Source organism: Macaca fascicularis, chromosome 12 (genome assembly GCF_037993035.2).
Source record: "Macaca fascicularis isolate 582-1 chromosome 12, T2T-MFA8v1.1".
Lineage (NCBI taxonomy): Eukaryota > Metazoa > Chordata > Mammalia > Primates > Cercopithecidae > Macaca > Macaca fascicularis.
Genome location: NC_088386.1, coordinates 20,166,237 through 20,182,379, shown reverse-complemented (window position 1 = coordinate 20,182,379; position 16,143 = coordinate 20,166,237). Strand labels below are relative to the sequence as shown.

At 38.8% G+C, this 16,143-nt stretch overlaps 1 protein-coding gene across 4 annotated transcripts in view; it reads right to left on the bottom strand.

Moving 5' to 3' along the window:
* The window catches only part of MGAT5 (alpha-1,6-mannosylglycoprotein 6-beta-N-acetylglucosaminyltransferase), a 329,469-nt gene that overhangs the window by 97,739 nt on the left and 215,587 nt on the right, over positions 1 to 16,143 (bottom strand). For all 4 annotated transcript variants that reach the window (XM_005572984.5, XM_074008906.1, XM_005572985.5 and 1 more), the window contains 3 exons: positions 15,563 to 15,732; positions 11,941 to 12,075; positions 6,172 to 6,305 (listed from right to left, as the gene is read on the bottom strand). In XM_005572984.5, the coding sequence (XP_005573041.1) occupies positions 6,172 to 6,305; positions 11,941 to 12,075; positions 15,563 to 15,732 (439 nt within the window). The remainder of the gene's footprint in view (positions 1 to 6,171; positions 6,306 to 11,940; positions 12,076 to 15,562; positions 15,733 to 16,143) is intronic.

Genomic DNA, 16,143 nt, shown 5'->3' with positions numbered 1-16,143 from the left:
CTTAACACATACACACATAATAAATAAAACTATACGAACACAGTTTGCTCAGGCAATGTAGTAAATGTTCTATGGTAATGATATGAAAAGTGAGGCTGTTAAGCAGAACTGATCTCAAAGGTTATTGAATTTTTTGTAGGATATAAAAATAAGGTCTGAGATCTGAAGACCAGGGATGGGGTATCTTGTAATGCCTGCTACTGTTAATTTCAGCCATCAACTCTAGGGAAAGAGAGGAAAAAACTCAATTAGATAAAGATGATTTACCACTGCCAATGTTTTTACACAAGCCAGATGAAGTTGTAAATGAGGGTGTGGTGCATGCAGATAATTAGAGCTATCCAAATACTGGAAAATTTACAGTGCAAGTCATCAATTTTAGAGCTCTCTCTTCTAAATGGTAAAGGCAAATGCCTTCGCTCTTATTTTTCTGTGCAGGCAGATTTCTTGCATTTATTTACTGAGACATAATGCACCTTGTTTGAGACTGTGAAAAATAAAAGATGGCCTTCAGGAGTTTAAAACAAGCCGTATGCATGGACTACAGGCAGAGACTGAAATAATACCTAAATATATGCCAAGCCAGGTACCTGGCAACCATAAAAAAAGCATCAGTTAAATCTCAAGAAATAACAAAAGCATCCCCAAATAACTATGACTTAGGAACTAGCCACTTGACTGTAGAAGAGTCTTGGAAACAATGGTTTTCAAATCTGCGTAGAGTCTTGAAGAAAAAAAAAGATGATATATTAAGTGGAAAAAAAGCAGATACAAAATTTTGGTAAGTATGTGACAAGTATGTAAAAACATACTGTGAAAAAGATAAAAGTTACACCAGTGTTAGGGGAGCCTTTTTCAGTAGGAGGAAGTCTTTCCCTGTTTTTGTAATTGGGTTACATTTCTTTATAAATTTGATTGGAAAATTGGAGGAAGTCACTTAAGTAGAGTTTTAAAGAAAAAATTAAATTTTGCTTCTCAGAGACCAGCAGGCTGTTGGGTGAGGCTGGGGCCAGACCTGGGGAGGAATATGGTTGGGGGTTGAGGCCAGAGAGCCTAAGGTCTTGAATACTTTGCTGTGGAGTTTAAAATCATCCCATGGACAAAAGGAAGGCACTGCAGTCTCTGAGGAGAAATCACCTAATCCAAGCTGAGCTTTCAAAAGCTGGCTTTTGTGGCTGGAAAGCCTTAGTACCTAGTTCAGAGGTCATGTTAACACGTGGACAGGAGGAGCGAGCAGGAATGGGGGCCTAGAAGGAGGAACAACCAGACTTACCAGATTCCTGGGGAAAAACCATCACTTAATAGACCTAATCAAATGGCCTTAGTATCGTCTGGCCACCAGTCCCTCCAGAAGCTGCTTAGGAAGGTGTCAGGAAGAGTCTATGTGGACACCACCTAAAATGCCTAACTGCAAAGAGAACACATGATGGCAATGGCACCAGTGAACTTCTGAGACTGTGGGCAAAATAATACAGAAATGCAAGGTTTTTCAACTTGTAGAAACCCCACCAACTTAGAAAATGAGTTAGAGGAGAAACGGAAGGAGTCTTAAAGTGAGATGTGTACCATGAATATTTAAGAACGCAAACACATTCCGGTCCAGCGTATTTCGTTTCACTGCTCCTCAAGATGCATCCCAATGGTGTATTTTTCTTTATCTTCCCACCGGGTTCTTTTGGACTGGCCTTCCCCACACTCTCTGTCTGCACATAAACCACAACGCTGCTACGTCTTATGATAAGGCAGCTAGTCCTGAAGACTTGATTCCTCAAGTATAGCACTCTATTTCCACAGTCTCGGAACTTTTCATTGCGCATTCCATCAGTAGAACACAATCTAAGCACATAGGATTCTGAGTACATCCTCAGTATATGTGCATATTTATACAGAAATTAGATAATGATTACTATCCAGCTCATATATTAAGCACTAGTAAATGTTTCACTTTTGAAAAATTAACAATAAATAAATATAACTTTTGATATTCAAAGGAATGCTATTTCTCTTCAGACTACTGCAGTAGCCACATTGACCCAAAAGGTAAAGGAATGGAGGGCTATATGGGAAGGACCTAGTAGACTGGACCCCAGGCCTTTGTCACATGGGAAGAAAAGGACCCTCTTCCAAGCATGCATCCAAGTTCACTGTGGGCGGGCGCTGGAAAACAGAGTGCAGGAGCTTTTTGTTGTTGCTGCAAATTTTCCGGGCTCAGACACATCTGAATAGGATAAAGGTCTCAAACTGCTTTATTTCTCTATTCATTTCCATATTTCCTCCATTCAAGTCAGCCTCATCCATGAGAAAGTTTTCCATCAACCTGTTACTTGATGGATTTAGCGACCACTGATGATGATTGTTTTGCTCTACTGTCTCATCAGGACTTTTATAATGCTCATTTTCTAATTCATTCCTTTTGCATTTATTAGTTGTGATTTCTCCATGATTAATGACTTTCTCTCATCAACTGTTTGATTATTTTCAAATACAATTTGTGCTAGAAAGGCATGATCAAAGCTGAATTCTTTCACTTTAGTTTTTACAGTAATGAGGTAGTATCCTAGCAATTTGCAAAGGTGACCCACTACACTTTGTGGAGTTTTCTTGGTTGGTGTATCATTCCGGAATCTAGAATCTTTAGGTACTCCCCTCTTTTTGTATACTAAAGATCTTGGTTCCTACAACATACCTATAACAGTTTCAAGTAACAATATAAATACTTCCCACTACAACTGTATAGTCAAAGCATGGTCTTTTAAAGCCACTTAAGTAATAATCTTCTCTATATGAGAGGTTAACATCAACCTCATGCATATAGCTAGGTTTGTCTCTATCTGCTTTCAATTCTTAGTGAATGCTTTTCTTTTTTATTTGAATTTTTATTGTGGTAAAAAACAAGTAACACTAAATTTACCATCTTAACCTTTTTTAAGTGTTCAGTAGTGTTAAGTATATTCACACTGGTATGCAAGGGATCTTCAGAACTTTTTCATCTTGTAATACTGAAACCCCATAGCCATTAAACACTAATTCCTCCTCCCAACTTGGTAACCACCTTTCCGTTTTCTGTTTCTATGATTTTGACTACCTTAGATACTTTATGAGTGGAATCATATGGTATTCACCTTTTTGTGACTAGCTTATTTCCCTTAGCATAATATCCTTGAGGTTCATCCATGTTGTAGCATATGAAGGATTTCCTTCCTTTTTAAGGCTAAATAATATTGCATATATATGTACACTACGTTTTTCTTTATCCACTTGTGTGGATGGACATTTGGGTTGCTTCTACCTCACGGCTATTAGGAATACTACTGCAGTGAACATGAATGTGCAAATACTTCTTCGAGATCCTACTTTGAATTCTTCGGAATATTTCTCTTTTTAAATTAGGTAAAACATTTACATGGTCTTAAAGTCAAAATAAGGAACATTAAGAGACATCAGCCTTCTAGCCCCATCCCTGGATACCTTTTTATCCAGTGGGAATCACTTTATCCAATGGCAATCACTTTTATTAGTTTATTTATCCTTTCATTGTTTCTTTTGGAAATATAAGTTCATTCATATATACTAACACGACCACACACACTCTTCCTCTATATCTGACATATATAAAAGGGAGTAGCTCTACATTGTCCTGCACATTGACTCTTATCACTTAAAATATCCTAGACATGCCCCTCCTGGAATGAAAGCCTTCCTCATTTCTTTTTATAGCTACGTAGTACTTCATTCTATTAATGGATCATATTATTCACTCAGTCCTCTATGATGATTACTTGGGTTGTTTCTTGTTGCTTCCTATCACAAATAGTGCTGCACTAAATGCCCTTGAGCACATGCCACATCTTGATTTTGCTCATTATCTTTGGAATAGATTCCTATATACGAGGTGCTTAGTTGAAGAAAGAAAATGCAGAGGCAGTTTTACTAGATCCTGACAAACACATCCCCACTGGGGTAGTACCATGCTGCATTCTAACCACTAGGGTTGAAGAGGGCTGGTTTTGCTCACCGCATCATCAGAATAGCTACGCTGTTCAACTTTTGCATTTCTGCCAATCTGTACATGGGACATGGTATCTTGGTGCAGTTTAAAAATGCATTTCTCTTACTGTGAGTAAAGTTAACATCTTTCCATATGTTCAGAGCAGTAAATTTCTCTTTCCTCTAAACTTAATAGCCTTTTCCCATTTTTCTGTTGGAACATGGAACTTTTTCTTAATTTTTATATATATATATAAATACATATATATATAAATATATATGTATGTGTATATATAAGGGTCTATATTAGTAATTTAGCCCTCTGTGATATCATTTACTTATGATGTTATTGGTTGTTGTTTTGCCATACAGGTTCTTCTTTTTTTAAAAATATAGTCAAGCATATCAATTTTCCCTCATTTCTGCTGAATTCTGAGTCATGGTTAGGGAACTAATTCCCTTCCCAGGTTAACAGAAATTAATCCATGTTTTTATCTTCAGTTACATTTTAAGCAGTGAATTTCCTTCAATTTAATCAACCAATACTGCTGAAGTTCTCCATCCATGGAGAACAAAATAGGTTTGCAGGACTGTGAATTCCAACATTCTAAAATAGAACTTTGTTTTCTAGGGAAAAAAAAACCTCTCTTCTCTACTCCCTGGAAACTCCATCTCTTGTGGGGCACACACCTGCCATAGCACCCAGCGGTTTTAGTCACTTTGAACACAGTCAATGTTTTATTTCACTTGGTTTAACACACAGGTCACTTCTTAGGCTATTCTGTGCCACCTTATCCCATCCCTCAAAGTTACACAGCAAAGTCAAATCACAGGCAAACTCTGAGCATCCTCACCACACTAAAAGCCATCTGTTACCTAATGTGCCAAAAATCTATTTGCCCCATGAACTGTGCCCCAGGGACGGTGTGTAATAGTAGGATGATACAGCTCCATGAACAATGACGTTTATGAAGCATACAACACACTCTCACAAATCTGAGCTTAATAGAACACTTAAGGATGAGTTGATTTTTAAAATTACTCTCCATTCTTAATTCTCCCTTCTCATGCCTAACACCCAAAGATTAGTCCAATGCATGTGCTGTTGCATTTAGTGAGTGTGAGACAGGGGTTACCTTCAGGTAGCTGCATACAATGGGAAGGGACAACCACATGGGAAGAAGATTAGGAAGGAGTCTTTTGGGTCTTGGTTCTACAAAGCAAACAGATTCATCTCAGAAGTTACAAAGTGGAAACCTCTGGATCAAGCTTATCCTGATAATTTTAGAAAACAGGAATTCTCTCATCATCCAAATTATCTCATGTGGCCTTTCACTTCTGGAATAGGGCTTCATCTCATTACTCAAGACTATTGACTTACAAAATAAATTCACTGTTGGCATAAACACTATCAAATGTGGTTTTTGAGTTCACAGTCCTCAGCTAATTAGAAATGAGGCTAGTGCCAGGTAAACAGAAAGCAGCAGGAAGAAATGGTCAAAGTGGGGAAATAACCCTATAGAAACAGAAAATGTCTAAGAGCCTAGCATCTGTGGCCAGTTAATTCATCAGCATTTGGTGTGCTGTTCTTACTGTATTGGCTCATGAAATAAGCACTGCTGCTGAAAACAATGACACCAAGTCAGCAAGAAAAGGCAAAATTTCATTCTGGGCCGAGGATTGAAGAAGTCAGTAAAATACAAAACTGAGTTTAAAACAGTTTCATTTTTTAAAAGCTATTTTTTTCTTTAAAAAGTTTGATGCTTAAATAATTCAGGTTTAATTATGTGGAAAATAGATCTGCATGAAAGACTTCACCCCTCATTAGTGACAAAGTGTACCCTAAATAGCATCTATGTGGCATAAAATGTGTTTAGTGCCTGCCAATCTAAAGTCACTGCAAAGTCCTTTCCCAAGTAGTTTCTAATGATACTTTGTACTGAACATTTTTTCTCCAGAATATTTCCAAGCTTTTCAAAAAATGTTAATGTGGCCTTTCGATTTCAACTAAAAAACAAAACAAAACAAAACAAACCAATTCAGTAATTCCCAAGGAAAGGTTCAACAGCACAGACTTCTACAGCTAATGGTCCTGAGAATCATAACCCAAAATAGATGGCGGCTAATTTTCTCATCTATTCTTGGTGGCATTCTGGAAAGCATACATGAAACAGGAATACTCACGGAACATGGTATAAAACTGCTGAGGGTTCAGATTCCATTTTCCCCAGGGGGTCTTGTGGCCTTTCGATTGGGCATAATTTGCGTGATTAAATTCAGGTTCAGTACCAAATGAATCGAGGACTCGGAGCATGCACCTGAAAGAAAACAGCAATATGTTTAACACTACATACTTGCCCCCAAAGTTGAAAAGGTAAAAGCTCTAACCCTTCCTTCAGGACTACTAAAAATAGGTAAATCCTTTTAGACAGACGCAGGACCAGACAAAAACTGAGATGTTTTAGAATAGCTTGTGTACCAAACATCTACTTGTGTCACTTTAGTGTCTGAGACATCACACAGCAGATACGATTTGCTTCAGATCGGGTAACTAATTACAGAGGATCAATCAACTACCAGCAAAATAAAAAGTTCCATGAAAGCTTGAACTGGGGACTGCCATGTTCAATGCCGTACCCCCAGCACCTAGCCAGAGCTGAGCACACAGTAGGTGACTAATCAACCGATGCCAAAGAAACAGAGCTACCATCTACAGAGGTCTGATTCTGCTTAAATCATATGACATGTGTTATCTCTAGGAGAAATCACTCAACGTTTTCATCAGTTGGAGTATTTGACTTTACATTAAGCTTAGAATCTTTCAGTAGGCAATGGTATTTTTTATATTTCTGATAGCAATAGAACTTTATTTGCTTTCTCCTAGAACTTGAAGAAATGCAAGTGAAGACGTTTTGTTTACTATTCCACCAAAGCCATAAAACAGGGCCAAATCTGGTCTACCGTCTATTTTCGTAAGGTCTGTGAGCTTAGAATAATCTTTACGTTCTTTTTTTTTTTTTTTTGAGACGGAGTCTCGCTCTGTCGCCCAGACTGGAGTGCAGTGGCCGGATCTCAGCTCCCTGCAAGCTCCGCCTCCCGAGTTCACGCCATTCTCCTTTCTCAGCCTCCCGAGTAGCTGGGACTACAGGCGCCCGCCACCTTGCCCGGCTAGTTTTTTGTATTTTTTAGTAGAGGCGGGGTTTCACCGTGTTAGCCAGGATGGTCTCGATCTCCTGACCTCGTGATCCGCCCGTCTCGGCCTCCCAAAGTGCTGGGATTACAGGCTTGAGCCACCACGCCCGGCCATCTTTACGTTCTTAAATGGTTTTTAAAAAATATTTTGTGACATGTGCAAATTATATACAATTCCAATTTCCATGTTCAAAAATAAAAATTGTATTTGAATGTGGCCATACCCTGTTGTTGACCTATTGTCTACGGCTGCTTTCATCCTGTAACAGCACAGCTGAATAGCTGCAGTGACGCATACATGGCCCAAAAAGCTTACAATGTTTACTAGCTGGCTCTTTTCAGAAAGTTTCCTGACTGCTGCTCGAGAGTGCATGAAGAACAACCAATTGGAAGAAAGGAATCAATCCCAAAACAAAATTTATTGATTTTGGTAACATTTCATCACTGACTTTCAAAGTATTTGATGTAAATTAAACTTGAGGATGGCCAATAAAAGCAGTTCTATTTTCTAGTATGTATCAATAATACTTCTGAATAACTTTTAGAAGACTAAGAAGCATAAAAGTAAAGACTGAAACTCATATTTTAGAATCAGATGATGGTAACAACTTTTAAAAATCTGGCTCAGTTTTTAAAATCCAAACATGAGATTGGACTTTCTAGGAAGTATACTCATAAATTTTCTTTTCTGTGTGCTAGTTTTCTCATTAGAGATCACTACAATTTGTTAAGGCCAGGAAGTGAAGAAAAGAAAGGCAGGAAGGCCACAACCACACGTCAAATACAAGCTGACCACAGGAGGAATTTCCCTGTCTGAGATTCTTGTGTGGCTCTCACGGAATATGCTCTCATCATAGCGACAGTTTTCACAGTATCATCAAAGATACGTCATTGGTCTGGTGGCCAATAGGTGGGCAGAAATAAAGCCCACAGTCCTGAAAAAAGAAAGCTAGGGACCCAAGGAACAGATCAGTGTTTTTGTTTTCTTTGCTCTTTGAATAGCTCAGAGCATCCCTTTCCACTTAATAAAACATACCCATTTCTTGTATTTTTCCGTTTAAAAAAAAGATGTACAAGGAACTGGTTTGAGCCAGTATATATTCTTCTGCAAAAGCTGGCAGTGTTAATGGTGGCAGCTCTGAAGGTCACTGCAAAAAGCGGGAGGAGAGGACAGGACCCACGCTGATTTGTGGGGCTGGGGAATGCTCCACTCCTACCAGAGAATCAGACCCGGGATTCGCCAGCACTACTTTGTGAGTCAAAGATTACAGCACTTTGTTACAGCAGGCACAGCAGGGAGAAACGGGCCACTCTTGTCATAAGAAGCCTTGGCTTGAAGGCTCAGCTTTTTCCACTTATTGGCAATTGACTCCAACAGTCTACAGCCATCCTTGGTAACTGGCGGGTTGGTTCCAGGACCCCTGTGGATACCAAAATCCAAGGATACTCAAGTCCCTTACATAAAATGGTATAGTACTTTCATATAACCTATGCACATCCTCTCATATTTAAATCTCTAGATTACTTATAATGCCTAGTATCATATTTGTATTTTTATTATTGTATTATTATCTTTTTCCTTCAGATATTTTTGGTCTGTGGTTGAATCTGTGGATGTGGAACTCATGGCTATAAAATGCTAACAATATACTCTTCTCTAGCTTTGGCTGGTGACCATATTTTTAACTTGAAGTTTTATTATTGTTATTTTTGATTTGGGCAACTAAAACAAATCCTGATGAGTAAAGCTGTCTGCTAAGGGCCTAACGCCTGAAAGCCCAGACTTTGCACAGTGCCTAGATGTAAGCTATGTGGCACTGGGCTCTTCCTGAAAGAGGAATGGAATGATCAGCTGTCTCTCAGAAATTTATAATTTGACATCCTTTTACTTGAGGCTTTTGCTTGGGAATTGCTTTTCTAGCTTATCTAGGTTTAATTTATAAAGCACAGACAGGACACTGGACTTGGTCTAGCACATGGAAGGTTTGACATTACAGTTTTCCTTCTTCAATCACATCCTGCATCTGTGTGTTTTGCAACTGTTTTTATAATGTGTTGCTAATATTTAGGCCTTCCCTCTAATGTCTCTGTGTCTGGAACATCATAAGCAGACTAATGACTTAAAAAGATACTTGTTTTGATGCCCAAGGCAGCTCGCCTTCTTTTAACAGGGATCACAGCAGTCATGCCAAGTAACTCCTGGAACCTTCTCTTTGCTGTCAGCCACACTACTATGAAATGGATGTTCAGGAGCTCCTTGCCATGCCCTAATTTCTAATCTGGTGTTTAACATAAAACATGGCATATCTTAGACTACTTGCAGTTTACTTTCTTGTAAGTCCTTCGACAAAGGCCTTGTAGGAAGTAAAATGGGTATGAGTTTTGCAGTAACTAGCAGAATACTAGTTGCATGTAGGCATGTAATATATGTTTAATCGAATTTCCTAGGTCCCTACGTAAATTGGACAAAATTTACAATTAATTTTCCAAGGGTTTGCTCCTAATTGAAAGATCAGATAACAACAATACATTTAATGGAATACATACCAACAACCAAGATGAATACTGACAATTCACCTTGGTTGTTGGTATGTATTCCATTAAATTTCTGATTTTTAAAAGGGAAAATTTTAAATCTTCTCTGACAATATCTAATTTTTAAAAGGGAAAGAAATCGGCAAGAAACTTCCAAGGGGACCCGAGTAGACTTTTAATAGAATCTTCGCTTCATCACACCACAAAGACTGCAGACCTAAAGCACTAACAGACCTCCTGCCAGGTAATATCACTAACATAGATGATTTATTAAAGAAAGGCAGATAGACATTACATTCATCCATAAAACCCCCTCTGAGATGGTGCCTGTTCATCCAACAAGAATGAAATGCCAATCAACGGTGACCATTTTAATAACAAAATTATCCTTTTTTAATTCACCTAAACACTACCACTGAGAATATTTTTCCATCCAAAGAACTCTTCTTAATAGCGAGGATATGTGAGTCAAGGGAAGCCTGTACTGCATAGATTCCTTTGCACATTTATCAGATGTCTGCCATTTACAAAACGGTAGAAAACAACAACTCTACTTTCGTCAAGATTTCAAGAAACGAGCCAAAACCAGGAAAAAACCTAATGCAAAAGGTAGAGCACTATCTTGGCCTGCAGCAAGTTTTTAGTTTTGCTTTTTTTATATTTATGTGCCATTTACATAAGTTTATTCACCTTTTAGAATTTATTTTTTAAAGGAAACTTTTAAAGACCATAAATAAAACCCAGCATTATGCAGCCATAAAAAAGGATGAGTTCATGTCCTTTGTAGCTACACGGATGAAGCTAGAAACCATCATTCTGAGCAAACTATCACAAGGACAGAAAACCAAACACCGCATGTTCTCACTCATAGGTGGGAATTGAGCAATGAGAACACTTGGACACAGGGTGGGGAACATCACACACCGGGGCTTGTCGTGGGAAGGTATAGCGTTAGGAGATACACCTAACGTAAATGACGAGTTAACGGGTGCAGCACACCAACATGGCACATTTATACATATGTAACGAACCTGCATGTTGTACACATGTACCCTAGAACTTAAAGTATAATTTTAAAAAATTCATTCTAAAACTGGCAAAATAACTCAGTTTCTCTGTCCATAAAGTTATTAGTCTTGATGAAACTGACGTGAGTAGTCAGTGTTATCTAGTACTGTTGTTTACTATTCTCTCATGACTAAAGACCTCCAAATCATTTGATACTCCTGGCAAGGACCAAATTTGGTGGTTTGGGGGACCTTTGTAATGAGAGGAATTTTTAAATGTGATAAAGGACAGAAGCAATAAAAGACAAGACAAAAAATAAAAATGAGAAATTAAAAAAAAACCCAAAAATTAGAAAGAAAAAACCCAGTATTGACCGCCATACATGCAAGATAACAACAACAAAAAAGCATATAACCTTTAGGAAGTATTTTACAATTTAGAATAGATACTTTTGCGTGCTGAATGCTGAGACTCACAGCTACTCTCACATTGTTAAGAATGCATGTGTTAAAAGTAGTGACAGAGATATAGTAGCATCAAACTACACCTTTTCTCAAAAAGACTGAAAGAAAATTGAAAAATTAATAAATTTCTTTATATAATTCATTGTGATTTAGGGCCATGTTTGTATACCAGGTAAAAGTGTTTCAAATACTAAATCGTGGTCCCAAACCCACACTCAGGGAAACACTGAGCTACTCTACTAAATAATAAAGACTGCACAGAGTACACATGCACCACAGTCATACTAATCATTGGCTTATCTTAAAAAGTGCAAGATCCCAGCATTCAGATAACGTATTCCCAGATTTCCCTTCCATGAATGACAAGAATACTGATGAGGTAAAGGGTAAGAAAAGTCAATCATGATCTAAAACCCAAGGAACACAAGAAATGACACTGTACGTATCTTATCAAAATGGTTATTTGATTAAATAGATAACACTGGCATACGCATACTGAGAGGAAGGCTAAGTATTAATACTAGTCAAGGTAGGAGGTTGAACACTTGTTTTCTATTTTTAAGAAACCAATGAAAATAATGAATAGCCAAAGAAAGTACAAAGTCACTGAGAATCTGAATTTCAATTATGAATGAGCAATACACTCCATACAGCTGAAAAGATACTATTTGAGAAGCTTTTTCTACCCACAACCATGCAACCTTTGTTGAGGGGGAAAAAAACCCCTTAAGTCAGAAAACCATGCAGCACTTACTGGTAATGAACCCAGGATGGTCCAAGAGTTTTCTTGAATTGAGCAAGTCCTACAATATCAATATAAATGAGCTCAACGATCCTGTCTCCTACAGTTGGGCAGCCAGATCGGTTTCCTACAACCTTCTTCATGATTCTAGAGAAACGGCAAGAGAGAGGGGAGAAAAAAGAGAAAAATCATTTACTTAAAAGGTAATAAACTTGGCAACTTTAATGGTCAAATGCCACCACAACAATCCTTATTAGAGATGACAGCATGGCCCTTTCAAATCTGCTACTTATATAAATTATTTCCATCCATTAAGGCCAACCCAGTACCCTGATTCTGACTCATGCAAAATGGTGCAAATGGTGGCATATAAACACAGTCTTTGAAATCAAGGAAGACATGGGTCTGACTCCATCACCACTATGCAGCAGCTGTGAGACCTTAAACAAGTTACTTAACCTCTCTCAAACTCTTTGCTCATTCCAGAAAACAAGGACTGGATACAAAGAGCATTGGACGCCAATCTCTCAGGGGTTCTTCACAATGAGATACTGAAAAGAAAGTGCCTAATGAATACCAGACACTCAACAACTTAGTTTTCTCCCCCAGAGCCTGTTCTTACTGCTCAGCACCCTTATTAACCTGCCCCCCATCCCCTTTTTCTAAATGTCTTCAATTTCTAGCCTCTATAGTATTAACTTCTTTCTACCTGTCTCATACTGTTCCTTAACTTTTTCTGCTATGTCAAATTTTTCCTCCTAGCTTGACCATATTACAGAACTGGCACTACGGTTTATAGTTTTATTTTTATCACCCTTTCCCCCACCCATGCATTCATCCACACAAAACCACACTTGTGCTCAGAGTGTGATGATGTACTTGATTGGTAGGCTAACTTCATGTGTAGGAACAAGTAACTGCTAACCCTACTGCTACCCACTTACTAATCAACCACCACTGTTGCTTATCCCGGCCCACACCCCACAATAATCCTTCACCAAATTATGAACATCCTGCTTCAAAGGACAAGAGTCACAAACAGGACTCTGCTCGACAGCTCTGTATTAACCACCACATCAGCCACCCTCCTTCCTTCTCCCCTGTTTATTAAAGAACTAGGTTCTGCAGAACCAGTTTCTTCCCAAGAGTCAGAAAACCCTTTCTGTTAAGGGCCAGACAGTGAATATCTTCATCTTTGCAGGCCATACATTCTCAGTCACAACTGGCCCATTCTCCCGTTGTGGAATGAAGACAGCTATACATGATATGTAAACAATAGGCATGGCTGTGTTCCCATGAAACTTTATTTATTATTTATTTTCAGATGGAGTTTTGCTCCTGTTGCCCAGGCTAGAGTGCAATGGCACGATCTTGGCTCACTGCAACCTCCACCCTCCGGGATCAAGCGATTCTCCTGCCTCAGCTTCCTGAGTAGCTGGGATTATAGGTGCCTGTCCCCATACCTGGCTGATTTTTGCATTTTTACAAAAGAGAGACAGGGTTTCACCATGTTGGTCAGGCTGGTCTCGAACTCCTGACCTCAGGTGATCCACCCGCCTCGGCCTCCCAAAGTGCTGGGATTTTAGGCGTGAGCCACCATGCCTGGCCCCATGGAACTTTATTTACAAAAAAAGACAGAGGGCTGATTTGGCCTGCTGAGCCATAGTTTGCAAACATGATGCTCAGTGTTTCCCAAACTCGCCTGTATAATGAAATTACCTGGAGGCATCACAAAATACTTATGGCTCTGCCCTACCCCCAAGGGTTGTGATTTAATTAGCCTGTGGCATGGTCTGTGGGATTTTTAAAAGATACCCCAAAGTTAAAAAATAAATACAAAGATCTCCAGGTGGTTCTAAAGTACAGATATATTTAAAGACCACTGTTCTATGTTGCTTCCACAATTATCTTCTTAAATAAAACACATCTAGCCCTGACCCCAGTGTGCATAAAGACTACTAGAGTTAAGTCCTCACTTAACATCATCAATAGGTTCCTGAAAACCGGGACTTTAAACAAAACAACAGATAGCAGGCCCACCAATAGAGTCATTTCCTTCAAATCAGTGGTTATAATGTTAATGAAAAAAACTGGCTTGATTTTACATAATTTCAGTTATAGTCCTAGTTTCCAAGAACCTATCAACAATGTTAAGTGAGGACATACTGAACAAATTTTCCCTCGACCATCAAATTCAGTCTCTGACTGATAAATCCCTAACATGCCTTTCCTGACCTCCCCAGGCAGTACTTGTCCCTGGTACTACCACAGCACTCCATTTATTTACCTACCCACTCATTCATTCACCTATTTATTACTTCACTCATTCACTCTATAGTTATGTGAGTACTCATTACTTGCTAGGCACTATCTAGATGCCCACTACACAGTGACAATACTCAGTTTTCTGTAATCCCAGTGCTTACATTCTAGCATCCACATACACCTCACTTAGCACCAACAGAACTGGAATTAGTGTAGTTATTATGTAATATATTAATTGTAATTATCAAATGATTGGCAGCTCCTTGACCACGCATTGGTCATCTCTGTATGTCCTACACCAAAACTAGCCTATAGAAGGCACCAGATGAGTGACTGCTAACTGTACAAATGCAGCCACTTTGTAGGTTGTGTATCCAATTTTTTTTTGTTTGCTTTTGTTTTTTTTTTTGAGACAGAGTCTTGCTCTGTCACCCAGGCTGGAGTGCAGTGGCATGATCTCAGCTCACTGCAGCCTCTGCCTCTCGAGTAGATGGGACTACAGGCATGGGCCACTGCACCTGGTTAATTCTTGTATTTTTAGTAGAGACAGGGTTTCGCCATGTTGGCCAGGTTGGTCCTGAATTCCTGGTCTCAAGTGATCTACCTACCTTGGCCTCCCAAAGTGCTGGGAGCCACCATATATTGTTTTAACATGTCTCTCATCTCAATGAGCTCTAGAATGTTCATTCAAGGTATTTCTTCTGGAAATATATGACATATAGCAACATGACAACTTGACTGTTGGGTGGGAAGTCTCCATGGGCAATTATCCTAAGCAACTGCAGGGGATGGAAGCGTCCCTGCTTAGCCAGCTATGCCAATATAGAAGGGATTACAGGAGGGCTGGAGCTAGAAGCAAATTTCAGTGAAATAAAACACCCAAGTAGAGTTAACAGACTCAGGTGCAAGTTGGCTAATTGAAAAAGGACCGGCTCTGGGCTTTCAGGAAATTTGTTCTATCCAAATTAAATTACAAACAGGAACCTGCCCTGTTTTAAGACTTAGAAAGATTGATGTTGAGTAGGCAGTGGTATGAATTTTAGCAAGAGACAGGGAATTAGGAAAGTCAATAATGTTTCGTGCTACAGATGTTGGAAGCACCTGTAATAGCAAAGAATAAGCTCCTTAGTTTGAATTTTCTGGTATTCATTTATGAAGCCTCTGGAGCCTTCAGCTACAATGAAAACATATTATCCTTTTCACAGTGTATGTATTTAGCTCCTGAAAATAATCTTCTTATCTCCTGTTTAGTGAATCATCACTTTCATTTTCCTCGACAAAAAATTACACACTAATAGAGGTAACACTTCAAGAGTTTACAATTTCTTTCCTGTATTCTGATTTTAAAATTGAAAAGTAATCTCCTTACTCTTTGAGCTCAGCCAGTGAAGCTGAAATCCTAATGTCATGGCCCAGTAAGTACAGAGATGTAATTAAATCACTCCACTGAACTAATTCACCAAGAGGGCCACCACTGAAAGCTGTCTCTGCAATCTTAAATCCAGATTCCTTGGTCAGGAGTCCCAGGTGAACGAGGACCTGGAAAACAGAGAGGCATATACTGATTCACACTGAACCACATACAAAATGCACAGTACTGCGCCAAGAAGTGATCAACAAATCCCAAAGTCATGTTTACATCCTAACAAAATCTCAGTGTGGGGAATGCTGTTTTTCTAGAAGGTACAAAGGAAGGAAATAATTTTTCATTGTGGTTTTAGAGAAATAAAATCACTGCAGCCATTGGTATGGCTATGAGTACAAGGTTATGGACAGATAATCCCACCTTTTGAAAGCACAGTGTATTTTTAAAATCAGGATTAAAGGAAGGTAAGACAGGACAACATTTTCTAACACTCTTGGTCTTTTATCTACAGCTAAAATACTTCTAACCTCTTACCATGGAAAATTTCAAATACATAGAAAGTATTGGAAATTTGAATATACATG